Source organism: Python bivittatus, unplaced genomic scaffold (genome assembly GCF_059951505.1).
Source record: "Python bivittatus isolate LINGU-HERP-01145 unplaced genomic scaffold, Pbiv_v1 ctg000850_np1212, whole genome shotgun sequence".
NCBI lineage: Eukaryota > Metazoa > Chordata > Lepidosauria > Squamata > Pythonidae > Python > Python bivittatus.
The window spans coordinates 41,728,940-41,750,518 of record NW_028277112.1 but is presented as its reverse complement, the minus strand read 5'-3'; the positions used below and the strand labels follow the sequence as shown (position 1 = coordinate 41,750,518).

General features: G+C 35.9%; 1 protein-coding gene across 9 annotated transcripts in view; it reads right to left on the bottom strand.

Moving 5' to 3' along the window:
• KANK1 (KN motif and ankyrin repeat domains 1) overlaps positions 1 to 21,579 on the bottom strand; it is a 145,389-nt gene that overhangs the window by 3,687 nt on the left and 120,123 nt on the right. For 8 of the 9 annotated variants that reach the window (XM_088130380.1, XM_025163801.2, XM_088130374.1 and 5 more), the window contains 8 exons: positions 18,075 to 20,735; positions 14,256 to 14,414; positions 12,911 to 13,013; positions 11,697 to 11,789; positions 6,015 to 6,102; positions 3,159 to 3,378; positions 1,421 to 1,563; positions 198 to 398 (listed from right to left, as the gene is read on the bottom strand). In XM_088130380.1, the coding sequence (XP_087986506.1) occupies positions 198 to 398; positions 1,421 to 1,563; positions 3,159 to 3,378; positions 6,015 to 6,102; positions 11,697 to 11,789; positions 12,911 to 13,013; positions 14,256 to 14,414; positions 18,075 to 20,735 (3,668 nt within the window). The remainder of the gene's footprint in view (positions 1 to 197; positions 399 to 1,420; positions 1,564 to 3,158; positions 3,379 to 6,014; positions 6,103 to 11,696; positions 11,790 to 12,910; positions 13,014 to 14,255; positions 14,415 to 18,074; positions 20,736 to 21,579) is intronic. The other variant, XM_088130379.1, reaches the window with a different exon arrangement.

Here is a 21,579-nt window from a genome sequence, read left to right as displayed (position 1 = left end):
GGATGCTGGACTAGCAATTGGGAGATCATGAGTTCTATTTAGTCCTCCCTTAATATGAAAGCTGGCAGTCATTCTCTCAACCCAACTCACTACACAGTATTGTTGCTGTGGGAAAAACAGGAGGTAGAAGCATTTTGTACACAGCTTTGAGTTGTATAAAATAAAGGTGGGATGCAAATAGTAAACAAACAACTCACATTGTCTTCCAGGGTGCCGTTACATCCAGGTTGAGCTAGCAAAAGCTTGACTATCTCAACATGCCCATGTTCGCTTGCACACATCAAAGCAGTGGAACCCTCATCATCTTGAATGTTGACATCTGCACCACAAGCCAACAGAGCTTTCACCATATCTATTCGCCCATGGCTCACAGCAAGCATCAGAGCAGTCTGACCAGCCTGCAAGGCAGAAAAACCCAAAGGAGATCCATTCTCATATTTTGGAACAGAGTTTCACAGCAGAGAATACTGAATTCTACTTAACAGAGAATACCAGCACCTATATTTTTAAATACAGAATTAAAGGGCCAACATGTTCTTAAATATGAATCTGTTATACACACTTACAGAGAAAACATGTAATATCAGGGCACAGGGTTTCATACAAGTTCTACTCAGTTCTGAACCAGCAGCCATTTCCTCCCTCCAAGGCTTCATACAAGGCAATTTATTCCTAAGCATTTTAAAGAGTTTACATTAATGTTCATGGATTTCTATTCATTTGGTTCCTTACTAAAGATATTTTAAAATAAAAACTCAACATGAGGATAGAAGTTTGATTATATTGTACAAATTAATTATAGATACCAATCAGGATATCATAGATTTAGATTTCAAATTGTACAATGGTTTTGTGCAATGTAAGCCTCCAGTGAAAAAGGATGTCAAAACAGAACACATGTGAGGACCTTTCCAGAATGGTCTCCCTTATCGACAAGATGTTACTTAGTCTTCTCCAAATACAAACATGTGAAACATATCCTATTAAGCAGTGATGGCTTTGCATAGCTACAGTTTCACTAATTTTAATTATTTCTTCTCCTTTTTGAAAACAGTAAAGGGAAATTGCAAATAAAGCCAACATTTTTTGCAAAACTTCTTTTAGAAGCAATATTTGAAACATGATTTTTTCAGTGTCAGCGTATCATAAAGCAACAAAGGCTGGGAAATTACTCCAAATCTTTTTTTAAAATATAAGAATGAAATGTGGTGGGTAATATTGTATTTACCAAGCAAGATGATGCTTTTTCTCTTGCAGCCTTCCTGAAGCAGATATCCAGATGTTTTGGATCACAGTTCCCATAATTCCCCCCATCCCCACCCCAGCATGACCAGGGGTTGCAAGTTAGGGAAGGCTCTTTTATTTTTCTATAAGCATCTACCAGTCTCTGAATGACTGAGATTGATTGCAGCACACCAACCTGGCTAGCTTTTGCATTCACGTCTCCACAGGCAAAGAGTTCTTCCACTATTTTCATGTCTTTTTCTGCCTCTACAGCTGCAAGAGCAGCCAGCATAATAGGGGTATAACCAGCCTTGTTTTGGTGATTTACATTACAGACATCTGCAAAAAGATAGATGAGAGAATCTCGTGAGAAAGTTGAAAGCTCAGAAGACACAATTGTGCAAAAGAACTGAATCAACTATTATTAGAGCAGTCTTTTCCAAGTGCGGCAATTGCTTACATAATGAAGATGATTCAGAAGAACTTGCAAAGGATAAAAGAGGGACAGGAATGGTTCTTGAGCCAAGTAGAGAAAACAACTCTCTCTTTATAGTATGCATGATAGGAGGGCTGGAAAGAGGGCACAAAGCCACAGTTTATGCAATGGCTAAAGACAGTAAACTTAAAGGCAATTGTTTTAAAATTCTATGAACTCCCACAAGTACCAGTTTCTGGCCAGAATTTCAGGTACATAGGGATCCCAGTCTCAGTACGGAAACATCACATAAACAACTAAATAGTGCCTAACTTTAAATTTTAAAAAAATCCCTGCATTTTACTCTACTCCATTACATAAATATTTTAGCAATGCTTTTCACATTTCTAAGGCTTCCAGAAATGACGTATTTGTATGCATTTAATTCCTCAGAAGAAATGGCAGAACTACTTGCACTGAATTCTTAAAGTTTCCATCCTAATCTGCAATGAGATTTGCATAATCCACACTCCAGTAGGCCTGTAATATGCTTCCTGGAAGGAATTAACTTCATTAACTTCTACTGAAAAATGATCTGTCTAGAAGCAATAGGAATTTCTCTACATCCACAAGTGATATTATGAGATGATGTGAAACAATGGAGAGAAGCTAAAGCATACATTCTCCTTTCTGAAATAACTGTGGTTGATTAAATCATCTGCTATTGTTTAAAAGACTTCCATGAACTGAAGTAAAGGGACATCAACTGAATACAAGCCACCTTCAGTTACGTGGTTCATTGTCAACTACAGTTTTAGGGCAGCTTTCCATTGCAGATTGTATCCTTAAAAGTTCAGTTATAAATAAAGCAAAGGAAAACATTTAAGCTGAGCATTCAAAGGGAAAAAGTTAAAATATAAATACAACTTGGTCTCTCAAAGTAAAAATAAAAATGTATTAATCCATACCATAATTTAATTGGCATTCTGTTGTCAGTGTTCAATAGTCCTCAAATTCATACATGGAAACTCATCTTTAAAATACTGTGAGAGATACTAAATTTCTTACCAAGATTCAGGTGCTCAGATAAACATAAAACCAACTAGGTAATTTTATGCCCAGTTTTTACTATTTTGGTTCATAAAGGTATACTAAATATCTGAAGTCTGCATTTTTACTTCATTAAAAGTTTGTTTGAATCCTAAGTAATAAAATGTAGTTTTCAAATGAAGCAGCAGTCATTCAACCATGGGAGCAAGTAGAGGCTTCAAGGAATGGCTTTTTGGAGTGCCTTATTGCCACTGAAGAACTACTGTAGTTAGGAACAAGATTCTTAGCAACTAAGGAAATAGTTTCCAAAGGGAAAATAGCAAAAACAATTTAATTTATTTGGATATACAACAAATTAATGAATATTAAAACCTCCTGTATTTAGAGGACAACTGAGAATAATATTCTGCTGGAACAAGATGCAGTATATGCAAGGAACCGCCCAAAAATTCCAGAATAGCCAACTTACTTGCATCTAAAAGCAGTTTCACAATTTCAAAGTTAGAGTGGGAGACACTGTAATGAAGAGCTGTGTTGCCATTTCCATCTGCCATGTTGATGACTTGTCTAAGGACTGCAGGAGAAACCTCTTCAAAAGTAGCTATGTAGTCCCCAACCATGGCAGCAATAGCTGATTTTTGACTTGATATACGAAACCACTCATGTTGGATGGTGTTTAAACAAAATCGCTGCCAAAATCAAACACAAAACACCTCAAAGCAATGCTCTATTTATAAGTTATGTCATCTTCATAGAGAAAGTAAAGTACATGAAAACCAGCATTTTTTTTTTTGCATTAAAAAAAATTATTCTAAGCTCAAGTGCCCAACTTTCTACCCAGGGACAAGACACAGCCATGGTGAGTGGTGTAGCCCAATGCTTTGTTTGTGTTGTAGTGTCTGGGTGTTTTGTTTTGTTTTTTTACTGGCCACAGCTACCTTTTTGTGAGAATGCTCCAAATTTCAAATGTAGCAAATGGACAAAAAATGGGGATTCCTGTTCTAAACTTCCATATATTTTTGTATAATTAAGTTCTCTCTTTAATTGTTTTTACTTCTGTTATAGTTTCTGATGTTTGTTTAAAAATATCTCATTACAAATCTATACAAAGTTAACAGACAATATTGACTGACTGATTATGTGTCATCAAATTGGTGTCGACTCTGTGACTGCATAGTTAGATTTTCTACAGGAGGATCTATCCCCAAAACACTAAATATAATGGACACAAAATATAAATACATATACTTTAGGAAAATGTATATTTTCAAATGCAACATATAAACCTTAAATTAATGCATTAGTATCATCATGGATCCTAATATTCTAATATATTTTCTGTTGCGTTCCTTCTCTCATTCTTACCAAGTTGCTCAATTTAATCCTACATGAGTTCTTCCAAATTCTATTTTTTCCAATTACATGACATTGTAATAAAAGCTGCCATTAATAAATGCATAAAACAGTGCTGTAAAACTAAGAACTACATATGTGGATCTGATTGGGGTAAATTGTAGGGGTGATACAGAAATATGAATTGTATTTTCTTTTAGTTTTGCCTTTTTCTCTGTTATGTATGGTCTAATTATCGTCTTGTATTTTGTGTTTTGATATGGCCTTGCGGCTAATCAATAAAGTATTATATTCTATTATATGAATAATCATTTAAATATCTTATTTATGGACTAGGTCAGGTATTTCAAATTTGGTGCCTTCCAACTGCATTGGAATTTCAGTTTATAATTCCCAGAGAACATGGCGAATATTGTCTCTGCAGTGATTATATCAGTTGGAATATACAAGGAAAAAACAAATGGAAAAAGATGGGCAGAACTTCTCTAACAGTTTGAGATTATTTCTAAGATTATCAGCACACCTACATGGTTCTTTGTATAGCATATTTTGTTTTGCATATTGGTGTCTAGATAAATGTCATAGTCTGATTACTGTCAGTAATATAAAATTCAACCAAGTTTATTTTATAACTTGGGGGAAAGCAATTGATCCCCATGTTTTGTCTCATCCTGAACACAAATTCCAAACTATTATCACAGATGTTTTGATCCTGTAGATGCCTTTGAAACATCATTTTTAGACAGGCACAGTATACTTAACTGTATTTTTAAGGTCTGTTTGATAATGGCAGTGAAAGCTTCAGCAGTATCTCTGTATATAGAATAATTTTTCATTAAAAGGTACATAATCAGTTGAAGGAAAGCTTCCTACAATGGCTAAGATCATTCAAATTATTTGAAAAGACACAGAATTCAGTAAATAGCTCCATTCTGTTTCTAGTATATATATTTATTTGCAACCATAGGTTTTAGTAAAATTTGTATAAAATTACAACAATCTGTATCAGTCTAATACACCCCCCTGTTATTAACAGCATTATTTGTCAACATCTGCTTTCATATCTTCCTTGCAGCCATTGCAAACAATGCAACTTGTTTTGTTACATGTTCATCTACACTCAACAGGAAATAGATTTTTTTTCTTCCAAACTAGACTGATTCAGTTGGATTAACAAAGAAAAGATGAATCTAGCTCTAGGTTCCTGATGTAATTTGCAGTGTAATAAGTAATGGATCAAATCTTCCACCTGTGAGTTACTTATTACAATCTATTTGTTTGCATATCACAAACACACTTTCAAAAATGAAGAGATGGAAAGACTATGTATTTCTGTTTTTGGTAACGCAGAGAGCATATTCCACATCAAAACACAGATACACTTTCATAGTCAAGTGGAACATTCACTTCCTACCCTAAATATTTTTCCATACTTGTTAGGAGTATCCAGATCAAGAGCATGACTAAGTGGATAATACTGTTGCTTTTAAATGCAATGAGATTTTAGCTAAGTCTGTGCAATACATTTGTAATATGTATTTTGGCTGTACCATCTACCAGCATAGCAAATTTGAGAAAGGCAAGCGGGTTGAAGTTTTCACACAGAACTAAAAGTAGCACTGCAGAAACAAGCCCACCATTATTAATTTAATAAAATTAAATAACTTTATTTCAGCATGTCTGCTTATCTTAGTACCAAAATGTGCCATATATTAGTCCACTGTGATTCAGGATTGGTGGAGCAGTTAGCTTTATTGCACCAACAAGCTTGAATAAAAGAGAACATTATTTGCCACTTCCAGGGATATCCTTCCTCTCTCCTAGTCATGAATTATATGATCCATTCAGGAATATGAAAACTTGTACAGTGAAGATTGAGGATTTTTGTGCTGCTTTTTCACCGACATCTTTTGTAACCAGTAGCAGCCTGTTCCTTTTGATTAATGAGAGTACACAAGATATACAGACTTACTATGTCTTTGCTGCTCATGGCCTTAGGATCATCAATGCTGTTTTTCAGAAGATGACACGCTGACAGCACCTTTTCACTCAGTTCATATCTGAAAAAAGAAGGCAAAAAGCCTGTTTAGCTAAATGTTTTTTTTATTATTATTATTTAGAGGAAATATACCCTAGCACACTCCTTACTAGTTCCTGGAATGTACAATCTACTTTGGCTACAGAAGTCTATGGGAATTTCTCTCTGAAAGAACAGTGCATTATACATCAAGAATACAATACAGATCTTATTGAAAGAGTAGATGGGAGACAATCCATCTTCCAGGTAGTAGCTAGTGGTAGTTAGGCATCTACACCAACTTTTCAAATATAAAATAATAATAAGCAATCTCACACAAATTCTTATTTTTAACCATCATTATATAACTCACTGGTATTTTTTTTAAGCAATACAAAATGCTGCAGAAGATAGTATATAACATTTGTGAAGATATGTGGGATTCAGGCCTGTCACAATACAATGAAAAACCCAGGCACGTCCCTAACATATATACTACAAAAGATATTTATTACAATGTAAGCATTTCTGGCAAGGTTTACCTCAGGACATTCAAGCTGTAATTATATAATTTTAGCATGAGCTAATTGGCAGGAAATGTTAATCTTTTGAAGATCACTATTTTAATGACACTAGATGAGTTAGGTATTATTTCCAGCCCTATGGTTGTATAAATTGAGTGGAACACCTTTATAGCCATTCTGTTAATACTTGGATGGCTCTCTAGGAATTTTTGCTCAGTCTCATGACATTTACATTACATTACAGGATTTCCATACTTCTGTTTCATCCTACATGCTATTTAACATCTACATGAAGCTATTAAGCAAAATCATTCACATATTTAGAGTCAATGGGCACCAGTTTATATGAAATTATTTCTCCTTTTCATCAGATCCACATGTGGTAATGAAAGTTCTGAATAAGGGTCAATAAACTGACGAACAATCTGAACAGTTTGTCTGTCTGTGTCAGTGGTGGTCAGTTTGCTTCAGAAGGGACTGTACTTTCTTTAAAAAACCAAGTTCATAGTTTGGGGGTGTTTCTAGATCCATTTTTGTCATTAGAGGCACAACTGTCCCCTATGGCACAAAATATTTTTTCAAGCTTAGGCTAGTTACCAGCTATCACCTTACTTGGATAAAGATACCTTCCCTAAAATAATCCATGCCCTATTTAACTTATTTTTTAGATTACTGCAATACATGGGGTTACCCTTGAAGACAGAAGAGAAACTTCAGTCAGTCCAAAATACTGCAGTAAGAGTATTTTTTTAAAAAATATATTCATTTATTTACTGGACAATTATAATAGCCTCTATATACCCAATAAGATTAAACAATATATAAAAGAAAACCCAAAATAACCCAGGAACTGTTAACAAACAATTTGTACACAAACATTCATCCTGACTGTAAATGTATTATGTCAGTTTTATATGGTCATCACTGGCTCCCAGTTAGTTTCTGGTTGCAATTCAAGGTGCTGGTATTAGTATATAAAGCCCTTCCTAGCTTGGGACCATATTAACTGAGGGAACACCTCTTTGTGTATATTCTATCTGAACCCTGGGATCATCTTTGGAGACCTTATTCATGCTGAGATACTGGGAGTGGGGATGGGCCACTGTAACATTAATAAATGTGAGGACTGTTCACAAAACTTTTTTTTTTAACTTTGAACAGTCACTAAATGAGGCAGCTGATAAGCGAGGACTACCTGTGTATTGTGAGCCACCCAGAGTTGAAGTTGGATGGCACTTAAATTGAATCAATCAATTAATTAAATAAATATTAAGAGCCCTAATGGCAACATTTAATAAATGGCATGTAATTAAAATAATTCATTATGGTTTAATGTAAATTGTTTTTGATAGCTACCAAAATATCAAAATCAGGGCATTTCTTCATTTATTTCTTGTATTTTTGTGCTTTTACTCTTTCAAATATTGTGATACACTCTTATCTCTACACATTAGTAAAATCTTACAAATTCAATATTGTAGGTATTTCACATGGTCTCATTTGCAACCCATATTTCTTACTCTTATATCTATACTTATAGTGCAGGAAATAATAAAACACATTATACTCTGGTTTATCTCAAATAGCTATTTAATATGATTTACTAATGCAAAGTGTTCAGACAGAATGAGTAGCAACAATTTAACATTCACATGCTGTGCATCTGCTCTCAGATTTGCCAGATCTCTGGAACTTCTGGTGTGGATTCATGGTGGACTAGATGTCCCTGAAGTAGCAGGGATGGCATTGCAGTGGAGATTGGCAACCAGATGGTAAATTCTGGCCAGAAAAGTCTATCTGGAAAAAGGAGAGATTGTGAGACTGCCCACATGTACTCTGGCCAGCTGCTCCTCCTGAGTAGACCGCAGGAACTGAGGTTTTTGTGGTCTGACCTGTGAGTTGAGTGGCTGGAAGTCAAGGGATTTCAATCAAGCTCACAGCCATAATGTAGCCTATATGGACATAAGGTTCACTGAGCCTAATTTCTTAATCACTTTCAGAAATTACTTCTTAACTGCTTTTGAACTATTAGGAACCTTTGGATCCACAAGTTTGATAACACTCACCAGGTGAGTTACCTTCAATCTTAGTGAAAGAAATTTTAAATACAAGTTTAAGGACTTAAAAAAAATCTTCCTTTGGAATAAACAGCAAAGGGTGATTAGAATGTTGATTTTGGAAAGTTACAAATGGACTAAGGATCCAGATGGATTTGAAATAAGGTTTTGGAATTAATTATAAGAATCCTTCCCATGGGAAAATGCTTTTCTTTTGAATTCTTTAAAAAAAAACATGATAGGATGGGACATTGAAAGTTGACACTAGAGGGATCCAGAAGGAACTAAAGATTACAATTAAAGGAGAAGAACACTTATATATTTGACTTACTAATACAGAATGAAGCAAAATACTTTAACATTGGACATATTGAAGGATATTTGTGAACAATGGACTCAAAAGTTAATTTTAACAGTGTCTGCCATTATAGATAGACTGTGTTTAAAAGATGTTATGGAAGAGGAACAAGTTTTACCAGACAAGACAGAGATAGATTTGAAAGTGGATTTAAAAATGACAGGCTACAAGAATGATATGGAAAAAGATGCTATAATGGATATACAAATGAAACTGGCTGATGTCTTAATAATTAAAAGGAATATATAAATAACAAACCAAAAGAGTGACTTGATGTGATGGACTGGAATGGAGGAAGGGGGGTGAAAACAGTGCTCTCGTCTCCAGAGCAACGCTCTGGAGATAAGCGGAGAAAGCTGGCGCATCCCTAAACATTCCAGAAGATAGTAGAGACTTGTCCCTGGGAACTACTGGTCAGTCTGAGAAGTTTCTGTAAATAAGCGCTAGCTAATAAACCTTGCTGATTGAACCTGCACAGTCTCCAGGAGTTCCTTGGGCTAGGCCTGACACTTGGATAACTTCCCTATATTGGATTTACAAAACAGACCTGTTAAAGTTTTGAAGAATTTTGTGAGAAGGGACAAAGAAAAAATGAAAAGAAATCAAGTTCTAGGACATTATTTGAAGGAACTAAAGATGGTTAAAAGTAAAAGGAAGGAATATAATGTTGGTTTATTTGATAAAGGTTAAAATAGTTATGTTGTTAACTCTGGTAACCCTCAATAGACTTTCAGGGTTACCTTCAGACCAGGACTGAATGACAAGACTTTAAGGATTTGTTTATAGATAAGAGATGAGATACGGGAAGAAGAGATCATTTGTTGTTATTTTAAGAGAAGGTGATAAGTTATTACAATTGTTTATACCTGTTGTGATGAAGGGGGAAGTCATTTCTTTATATATTTTTTCTTTTTTCTTTACTATATTCTTTTTTTTTTCTTTCTTTTCTATTTTTCTTTCTATTTTTTCTTCTTTTCTGCATTTTTTCTTTTTTCTTTTTCTTTTTTTAAGTTTGTATTAGTTTTTATCTTTTTAATTGTAATATTTAATAAAATTATTATTAAAACAAGATTTGCCAGATCTCTGATCTATTCTTTGTTTGTAAAATGGAAAATCTCAAGCTTTGTAAGAACATAGTTACTAATTGGACAACTGCAGAGAGATCAAATCCCCTCTGCCCACATATAGAATATCCTCTATTAGATACCTAAGGCAGTGCTTTCCTTCCTATGATGTTCTGTCAACACACCCATACGCAGGCATGCACATAAGTGTCCCAGCTTTTGTTGTGGTCTGCACAGCATTACTGCACAATGACACATAATCATATAGAGAGCAAGAAAGAAAGTTGACTGCAGGGTCATCCTGTTTTTCTAGGTGCAGATGATACAAACCCTATGACTAAAATCATAAATTTTAGTGGTAAATTAGGATAACAAGCCAGCCACTGAAATCATCACTATATGCAGGTCAATATGAGCCCCTAAAAACAACTCAAGAAATGTAGGTTTTGTAACCCAAGATTAGAAGCGCAGGAGTAAACCCAGCTGAGAGAAGAAAAGCAGAAATTACTCTTAGCATTTGGAGGGAAAAGAGTTGGGCAGGACCGTTTGTCTCTTTGGTAGGCTGTCTGGGTTATGCTGATTATATAAGTTAGTGCATGCATGCACTAAACTTCAACATCAGCCTGACATATTGACCCTATCACAACAGATTATTTCTCAGCTTAAGACAAGTAGCCAAGTATAATAGCTGAGAATAACAATCTCAAAAATTTTAAAGAGTTTTTACTGCTCTCAAATACTCCATGTTAATGCAGTGGCTTCTGTGTGCATTATGACTGAGGTTAAAGATTATGAGTTCGTTCCAGTGGAGACTGAATGGAACTCTGGTTTATACACTGGGCGCCTTTCCCACCACCCTATAAGCCACTGCTAAATGGCAATTAAAATTCAATGGAATGGTACAAAGCGGGTGTGGAAAGCTGCAGAAGAATGGGGAAACTGGAAGAATTAGATAAGGTACTTTTTACTAACCAACCAGTAGCCTCTCCAAACCTTTGAGTGTGGCCCCTAGAACCTATCCAAAAGTTGGTTCTAGGTTTTAATTTTAATGTGACAGGAATTAATCACATTCTATATTTAAATTAAATCACAACAACATTTAGCTTTTATCTTGGCCCTGTCCACATTTCCCACACATTCTCTGGTGTGCCATTGAAAGGTATAGCTGTCAGCTCCCCCAAACATATATGTTCCATGCATTATACAAACCAAAAATGTATTTTATTCTCGTAAGACATCTTTGGTTATCAGGTTATTTGGAAGTTAATTTGGCTATATAAATTGGTTTAATAATTAAATAAGTTAGGATTATGGTAAATAGATGAATATGTAGTCATAAAATTTAAATACTGCAACTAAAAAATGCAGTTTAAAAAAAAAAAAAAACTTTAAAAATACAAGTCCCTAGATCTCTGCATATTCCAAAGAACCAGTTGTGCCTCAGTGTTTAGTTGGAGCTGATTTGTGTGTGTCCCTAATTATTTCTTGGCTGTTGCCTAGGGCTGTGTGTCTTGTCTGCTCTAGCCACCTCTATCTGGAAAACCCAGGTAGAAAGCAAGTGGGGCGGGGTCTTACAGGATCCACATGCCTCAACAGGCTATGAGTGTGTGTGAGTAAGTGACCATAAGCCAAACCTGGGAGCGCCTGTAACACCAACACACTCATCATCAGACTCTGATGAGGAACTCTCTTCTGAACTAGAGTCATCACTTGATGTAGTTTCATATCTAAGAGATAAAATTGCATTTTATTAATGTACCATTAAATAGTTATTCAGAGTTAAAGCAACCAGTTTGCTATACCCCAGCTTTCTCCAGTTTAGTGCCTTACAGATATATTAGCCTTGGGAAGCGTCAGCGCTTTGAGGTTGTCCAGATCAAGAAACAGATTCCACAAAAAGACTAGAAGTAGGCTTTACTGATATACTGTAGGTTATATTAACAGAACCTTGCAAGCGTGACTGTTTTTTTCCTCCCCTCTCTTTTCTACCTCAGTGAGTCAGGGAGGAGCCAACCTGGGTATCTTCCTAAAACCACCTCCTTCCCCAGGGCTCAAGGAATGCTTCTGCCCTTTTTGCTTTTATAACAGCTTCTAAATATTTTTCTCCCATGGCTCTCTACAGGAAGACTGCACTATGTAGGTTTCCACCACCAGTTTGCTCACAGAATAGTTTTATGTTGGAGAAGTACCTGGTAATCTATAGCATCTTTCCATAGTGTTTTAAAAGTTACATTGCAAAGCTCATTCCTGAACAGACAAAGTTCATTTGATACCTCACAAAATTTGGTCAAGCCGATTGATACAGTAGTAATGGAAGTGCAATAATTCATCAAATGAGCAATGAGAAACCAGATTTGTGTAAATTATTAAGTAATCAGGCAAAATTTCTTTCATGGGTGTGCAAAAACTCTCAATCAATTTGATTTTTAAAATTACACCTTCTCTAGAGGAAGCATGTTGAAGTGGGGGAAAAACAGAAGTATAGTCTCATTTTAAGGAACTCTCAAAAACCTCAACTGAAAAAAAAAAGCTATGATTAAAACATTCCAGTCCCAAAATATTGTTGCTGGAGGATCAGGAAAATTAGAATGTACACGCAACCACTATGTTCAGATAAAGATATCAGGGACTCCCTCAACATCTCTTATGGGGGGGAAATGGCCTGGGAAGATACTGTTATAGTATAAGATCTGGCTTTCACTGAAATTATGTGCTTTTGATCAGATAAAAGTTTTTATATTTTATGATATTTTATTTTTATAATCAAATGTCAGTTCATGACTATAATTTTACTTCTGTAGTCTTGGAAAAGAGAACAAAATGTAATTTCAGAACTGTAAGATCTTACCCTCCATTTATACCAACAAACTGCAAATTCTTCTTTGTATTCTCATCTTTTTTCCCATCTTTTTTCTTCATGATAGACTTCAACATGCCATCATTTGCACATACTATCAAAAAGAGTATAACAATTATGTTAGTAAAGATTTGCATCAACATTGTTAACACCTTGAAGTCAAACTGTTCTGACTGATGATAAATCTAAAATGCACAATATGCTTAGGGACAGATGGCTCAGATTTCCCACATCCCACATTGGGGCCATATGGTCAAACCCATACCAATTGTATCTCCACATTAGAGCATTCATATATATATTATTAATGCAAGGGATATAAATCTGCATATGATGACATCACTGCCAAGCTTTGGAAGTTTGGATGGTGCTAGCCTCCTCCCCACCCCACATGTTCACTTATTATCTTTATTCTGGCCTTTAGACTGTAGCAGTTTATTGGGGGGGGGGGTGCTTTCAAGTCAGTGTTGATTCCTGGTGACTGCCTGGACTAGTCCCTGCAGTTTTCTTGACAAGATTTCAGAAGTGGTTTGCCATTGCCTCCTTCCTAGAGCTGAGAGTGAGTGACTGGCCCAAGGTCACCCAGAGGACTGTGTGCCTAAGGCAGGACTAGAACTCACAGTCTCCTGATTTCTAGCCTGGTACCTTAATTATTACACCAAACTGGCTCTCTAGTCTTTAGTAGTAAACTAAACTAAGTTTTTCATTGGTGTATAGGTCATTTGAAGCCACCTATAGTGTTTTTAAAAACTGAGCACAGAGATTGAACGTTTCCAAGATTATTTAAAAAATTCCTGAGTATAAATTACATATCCAACTTTCTGACCAAAACCAGTCTATTTTTTGGGGGGTAAAGGAACTCCTGAACCATATCATAAAAATGCAGTTAAATGCCAACTAAAATCTCTGTTCTAATTTGTGCACAGGACCATATATAGGATGAGCATACAGATATAATAAATCAAAAACAATGGTGCAAGAACCTACAGATGTACATAAAATATGTTTTCATTACAAAATGCATACTAATGCACAAGTTCCCCTCCCCACCTCATAAGTTACTGAGATGCATTAGACAAGATACTGTCCCACGTATGTACCTTTTTTTCAAAATTATGACAAATTATAGTCAGCATATTTTGGTTTGGAAGCAGAGATCAAATATATTAAAACCATGCAAGTATAATCATAGATCTTCAAAGGCCAATTATAATTTTTCTACATGAGCTACCTAACTTTATATAACATTTCACTTGAGAACTACACTAGAAAATGACCAACCCTATTTAAAAAAATTAACTAAGAGCAAATGTGTCTACAGTATACACAGAATTACCATAAAGCCCAGAGGCAAGCTGATCATCTGTAAGATTAATTGAAGATATTGTGCTATCCTGGGAAGCCAAAACTTTTTGGTCCTGTCTCATTCCGACTATTGCAGTTTTCTCCTCATTTATGGTCCCAATCTCCTGTCCCAGCTTCAACTTTAAAGAGCCTGAAATTAGATTGGAATTACTGTGTGGCAGAACAGGCATGAGTTAAATAACCATATTTCCCCAAATAAAAATGCTTTTGTTTAGTATTTCTTCTCTTTACAAATTCAAACATTTCAATATTTCAGACAATGAATAGTATTCACTAAAATGATTTGTATTTGATAATCCTCTTGGAAGTCACAGTCATCTTGAGTTAGTAAAAATAACCTTCCTGTTTTTGTTTTTTTCCTAGTGAGGGACAAAATTAATATATTCTATACATATAAAGACATAATTAACAATCTAAATGCATTAATAAATAGCATCACATATTTTTTTCAGCCACTACAGAGAAGCCAGGACATATGAACTCAAAACAATTTCAGATGGTAACATTTGAAACTTTATTAATTTATTTTTAAAACTATAATCTTTTTTTTTCCAAAACAGGAATTCAATAAAAAATGTGAAGATTTATTACATGGTGCTGTTGTTTCACAGAACAGATTGTTTACCTGTATGGTTATCATCAAGAACTATGAGAGCCAGAGTGGGTGAAAATAAATAATATGATTTTAAAAACACTTCAGTCAATCTTCTGTCATAAGCATAACATTCAACATTAAAGGGACACAATATCCTTTTATCATATCAATTATAATTATTTCTAGTTTCTTCCTGTAGATATATCTGTGGCATGCCATAAAAGGCTACATTGGAAAGTAAATAAAGGGATTATAGCAAATAATTAATATAGTGAAATGGAGCAGAATGCCAATTCCTAGTTTTAGAACACTTCTTGGAAGACACTAAAGGCAGCTGGGAGAAGCTGAATTTATTTTGCGCACTTTCTCCCCATCAATAAGTGGAAGAGCATTCATCAATTTTGTTTTGCTTTTTTGCCTAGTTCAGTGCCCTAAACAATTGCAGATGGATAATAAGAAGTTTCCACTGCAGCTACTTCCTTACCAGGAAAAAGGAAAACATTTTGAGTATTAAAGGAATGCAACTGCAAAACAGTCCCAGATTGCACAAGGACATGGATGCTTGTTTGACACATGAAACTACTTTTAATGTATGCTTCAATAGAATGGCCAATTGTTCATTTTATAGCCTTTAATTTAAGTATGAGGTCTGGGCAAAAAAAGAAGGACATCCAACTAGATACAAAGTTTTTAGTTTTAAGGAATTGTTTTGGTACATTTGACCAAAGCAAAGAAAGCTAACATTTTTTCTTGTTCAGATTAAAAAAAAAAAAAGCCCCTTAAATCCTATTTTTTAAAAACTGCTTTGTAAAATCTTTACTAAACTACTGAATACTAAATAAGCAGTATTGCTGCTTATCATCATCAAATTAAGTAAGAAACAGGAGAAACAAAAACAACAGAAGTCAAGAACTGAACAAATCGGTAAAGTGTTATTTTGGCTTAAAATAGCACATTGTTTACATATTACTCTTATAGTAAAAGTGATGGCATTATATATAAGAATAAATTTTGCCTTAATATTTTTGGAAAGCATAAGAAATAAGAGAAATGCCCCCAACAGCAGCTGATCCATGTTTTCAGCATTATGGAGATAAAATCTCAATAATTGCCATGGTTGACAAAAATCATAGCATGCTGTCACATATTTATTATTCTGATTTTTTAAAGTGGATCTCTTCTCCTTGGAAAACTTTTCCTTGCATATCAGTATTTTTGGGGAACTTCATGTATAAAATTATATGCAAGATATTTATCATAATCTTCATGTAATATAAACAATTTATTATATATCTTTCTCAAATTAGGGCGGAAGCCACATAAATATATAGACTGAATTAAATAACAGTGATTAAAGTGAACTGCTTGTAAAAGAAGACATTATTTTCATAAAAATTGATACTCCATGAAAACATACAGACACAAGCCATTCTGTCTCATGCATAGCCCACTCTCTTTCATACAAAAGCACAAGACATTCACCCAGATTTTCCTCTCTCCTACCAGCAGAAACAGCATCAGAGTAGATTGTTGGATGAAGACAGAATAAGGGGAAAGAGCTAAAATACTGGGAGAAGAAGGTGAAAAAGGAGAACAATATTAAACAGAAATGAGGTGAAATAAAAAAGTAATTGGATAGGGAAGAAAACAAAACTTGTAGAATATGATTGTCTGCAATAAGCCAGAGAGGGGGAAAACCACTGCCATTTTTGGGGGGCTGAGAGTAAGGATTTTAGAAAAATGCATGTGAAGGCTAGGAATAGAGGAGGCTCACACACCACAGCAATTTTTCTAGAATCCTTACTCTCAGTTAGGCAGAAATGACTGTTCTTTAGATAGTACCTGACTGTATTCAAATGTTCTCCCCAGTTGAAAGCAATTATTTTAGGGAAAAAACTCTCATTTCCCTTTTAGTTAAATATGGTACTGCAGCTCATGTAACCAAAATTGGTCCAAATATATTGTTAAAGGGTTCTTGTAAAGGAGGATAAGGCAATTATTAGTTGTAGTCTGTGTTCAGATGAATCATGCAAAAACCTAGGCAACTTTAATGCTGTGTAAGATTTTGTACAGTCCTATTATACTAATAATGGATTACTGCAACACGCTCTACATGGGGCTGCCCTTGAAGAGCATTTGGAAGCTTCAGCTGGTACAGAATGCAGCTGTACAGGTAGTAAATGGTGTCAGGTACTCAACACATGTAACATCACTACTTCGTGAGTGGCATTGGTTGCCAATGTGATTCTGGGTACAATTCAAGGTGGTGGTTGTCACCTTTAAAGCCCTTCATGGCTTGGGACCAAGGCTACCTGAGGGGCCTTCTCTCAGTTGTTTCCTGATTATGTTAAAATCTATGGATTATAATTTTTCTTGGTTACTGTATATATTTACTTTTTTGTATTGTGTTTGTAATTGGTTTTAATTGATTTTATGACTGTTCACCGCCCAGAATCACTTGTTTGAGATGGGCGGCTATATAAATTGAAATAAATAAATAAATAGGACACAATTATAGATAATGACAAAGCCTGCATCCCTTATCTCTTATACCAATATTAACAGTATTTAGCATAACAGGTTATACCTGTATCTACAGCAATACTTCGAAAACAGATCCATATTTTTTATAATCAAGCAGTATTTAAAAGAAATTGATTTCATTATGGGAACATGGAAAGCAAAAAGGCAAGGGAAACAAATATTACAGGTTCACAGAAGTATACATTGTAATTATTATTCATTTTATTAAATAATTCTTGTCATAATTTTGAGTTACAGTCTGCCCTTAAGGCATGCCATGGAGTCTCCTAGATCTTGAAATTGTCCCTAAATAAAGGTTAAATCCATTTCTTTTCTTTTCTTTGCTAACTTAAATACCATAGGAGGAGAGCTGTGCTAGTCTATGGTAGCCAAAAATCATAAGGCATAAAACATATAGCTGTAAATAAAATTGGTTAGCTGGAAAAGGGGCTACCAGACTCCTTCTGATTATTAAGGCAGGATCTCTTTTCTAGTCTTTTTGTTCCCTTGAGAGACAAGTAAACAATATTTAGTGATCTTCAGAAGAATCAAACTATGACTTTCATAATTCCCAGACACTATACTATGGAGCTGCAAAGTCCCATATCTTCTGAAGGGGCAGTTTAGGGCAGATTGCTCTAAAACAGCTTAGACTCAATAAACTCTGCCTACCTGTAGTAGTAGGTTTGTCCATGCATTGTTTCGGTACATCTAAACTGCGCAGTTCCTCTGTGCTTGCATATTTCATGACACTGTTGATAGATGATAGAGTGCTAATAAGTTGAGAATTGAGAGACCCTATTTGTGAGTGAGGCTCTCCAAAAGCATCTGCTAGTTCAGCATAATTTTCAGCAAGGAGCATCTGCTGTTCTTGAACAAGCTTCTGAACCCGTTCAATGTAATGATCCAGGCCAGTTCTTATTTCAGGCAGAGGAAATGGACTATCAATGTCAGCATTTCCTGAACCATCCACAGAATCATCCCCAACACCAATGCTTCTTGTGCTGGGTGGTGCTATAGAAACTGGTGGTGGACCACAAGCAATGTTTCTCATTTTTAATCCAACTAGATAGTTCTCATGAATACTGATGTGCCCTACTCCACAGTCTTTGGTCTTTGTTAAAGAAGATTTATCAAAGCTAGTAGTGGTGGAAAGCAGAGTTCCTATACCAATGGAACGAGTTTTAGCAGCAGTATTTACATCCTTGACCCTACCATCTCCAACAGCCACAGTCTTCAACTCCACAATCACAGTGTTTGTCTGCTTATCATAAGTGCTCAAGAAAGTATTGGTGCTGGAATCTGTCAAAGTAGTCATTTCTGTGTTGATGAATGCATCAGCCTTTTCCAATACTGTATTGGTTTCCTGGTTAATTGTACAAGGCACTGCCATGACTCCAGAATTGGCCTTGCAAGCAGTCTCTGTGTTCGTGCTACAAGATATGGTCTCTTTAGTTGGACAGAATGTCAGATCCAAAGAGTCTCCACACCCGCTTGACCACACTTCCTTGATTTGTAGTTCTGTCTTATGCAGGCTTAGGCTGTCTATCAATTCTTCTGTATTTACCCCAGTTTCACAGAAGCTAATTTCTGTGCCCACACATTTGTTGTGGGTCTCAGTGTAACTCCCAGTACAACGACCACACATTTCATTCCTCTCTTTCACAATCCACCAATTCATAGGAACATCTGGCCCCACAGCTGAACTCTGTAACATAGGCCTACACAATACACCAATGCTACTCATCTGGTGACTGTTCCCTACACATGAATCAACAATATCCACGTGGTTTCCCACCATTTGGTCTCTTGTTTGTATTATTGTGTCTACTGCTTTGCTGAAGACAAGGGGCTGTGCCATTAATGCCTTGTCTGATTTTTTCCTAGACCCAGCTGCCTGAAGCTCATGCTTTAATTTGATCATCTCCCTGTCATAAGTGGCTTCCCTCAACTGAACCTCCAGCCGGTAGATTTTCTCTTTAAGGGATTCAATAGTCTGATGCTGAAGTTCTATCTCTCTCTCAGCCTCAGTAGACAGACCAAGCATCTCTTCTGTCACCCCAGCAATAAAATCTTTAGTCTTCAGATCTGTTCCTACTGCTATATCCCTGCACACCCTCAAAGCTCTGTTATATACCACAATATCATTCATACTTTCCTCTGCACCTACAGCGACTGACCTATTCTCTTTTGCTACACTTGCTTGATTTCCTCGCACATTAGAAGGAATATCATAACTGCTGTCCTGGATTTTCTTCTCCAATGCTTGCACTTCAGCAGTCAACTGCCGGAACTCTTCTACCTGCTCTGAGCTATGCCCCACACTCCCCGTATCTTCTTCACAGTCTATGTAAAGCTCCCCACCTCCTCTGACTGACGAGAGATGCTTCCACTGCTCTGCATTTCCTGCACTGTAAGATCTCTTTCTAAAAGTGCCTGTGTCATTCTGATTGACCATTCTTTGGCTTTTGAGCTTTGCCATCATCTGTCTTTTCTCTTCCTGCAGTACTGAAATCTTAACCTGGAGCACGGGAATGGTTTTGACTTGCTCTTCCAGCTCCTTGAGATGTTTGAGGGCAATAGCCATTTGTTCCCTGATGTGTTGCAGGTGCACTGGGCTCACGTTGGTCACAGGTGTTGATATTCCTGAACTCAAGGGGCTATGCCGAATAGAACTGCCCAAAGAGGATGCTAGGTAAAGATTACAGTCTCCATTGCCTTGATACCCATTCTGAAATTGCTGGCACATCTGATTCTGGCTACTGGATCCTACAAAAGAAGGAAGTGAGCCAGTTGAGCCCATGGCTCCAAAACTGGAAAGCCTAGGCCTCCGAGTTTCTCCATGGATGGGCTGCATTGCAATTTTTTCCTGCTCCAATCTCCTACGTGTTTCCATGAGAGTTTTTGTAACTCGAAGGTTGTGTCTAGGCAGCTGTGGTGAAGGAGGAAGTAATGGTTTGCTTTCAGGGATAGTAAGGAAGCTTGGAGAAGCTTCAAATGCCAAGGATGGCCTTGCAGAAGTTGCCCCTGCTAATTGGTTTTGAGCTGTAAAAAGCAGAGATGAATGTTTGGTTTCATCACTGTTGGATGAAGAAAGAGATTCATTTGATGTCCATTCACTGTACTGATTGGAAGTGATTTTAATAGTAGCAAAAGGTGGGGCCACTTTCCGCTTTTTCTGAATGTTCAATTTTTTAATAGTATTTCCCTTCTGTATATCTTCCACATACTTGAGAAAGTCCAAATCAAGCTGGTAACCATAAGGTGTTTCCACAAAATAGGGATCTTTCTGAATTTTCTCATCATCCCCATTTACATTATTTTCTTCGTTTTCTAAAAGAAGAAACAATTTAAAGTTTAAAATCCTAGCAGAAGTTAAAAATATAGGCATGCTATTCAAACACCAGAACCAGTATATCATACTCCCCAGGAGAATGCATCACATGTCTTGAATCAGTTTTTAGCATAGACTCACATTTCATGTTAAGATTGTATCATCTAATTATAAGCTACAAAGTAAAATGCATACATTTCAGACAGGGTTTGCATACAGCCATTTAAAAATATCACTGTTTATAATTAGTATCTGATAGTTCTGTATTGTTCTATAATGAAAGGTGAGATGACCCTGTGTTCTATGATATACTATAAGTGTAACACACACAAAAATTCTTCCTCAATTTATTAATGCTAAAACTGCCAGCAGAGATGTTTAACACATTGTATTCAGATTTAAAAGCAAAACAATAGAAAGGAACACTGACTCTCTGTTTAGGAACACATTCATTTATGATAGTTCATGCTACTTCTTTCATATTCCTATATTGTGTATACTTGACATATTAGGAACTATGCAAGCACACCATTTCCAAGACAGTCTAAAATATCTCCGCTGAAACAGAAACTGCCAGCTCAAATGTCAGGACAGGACAGCTTCCTGCACTCACAGGAGACACATGTTTCAGCAAAGCATTTTAAATTAAATTACAATTCATCTACAGTGCTTCTTCAAAAAGAATATTTATGTCTATGCTTGCCGTATATGCTGCTCCTCGCCCCCCATTCCCCAGCCTAGACACACAATAAAAGCCTGTAAGTACCGATTGAAGGATTTTCATTTAATTAATACTACCTTTCCATTTCTGTTTTTTAGTCTGTGCATACTTCTGTCCAAAGT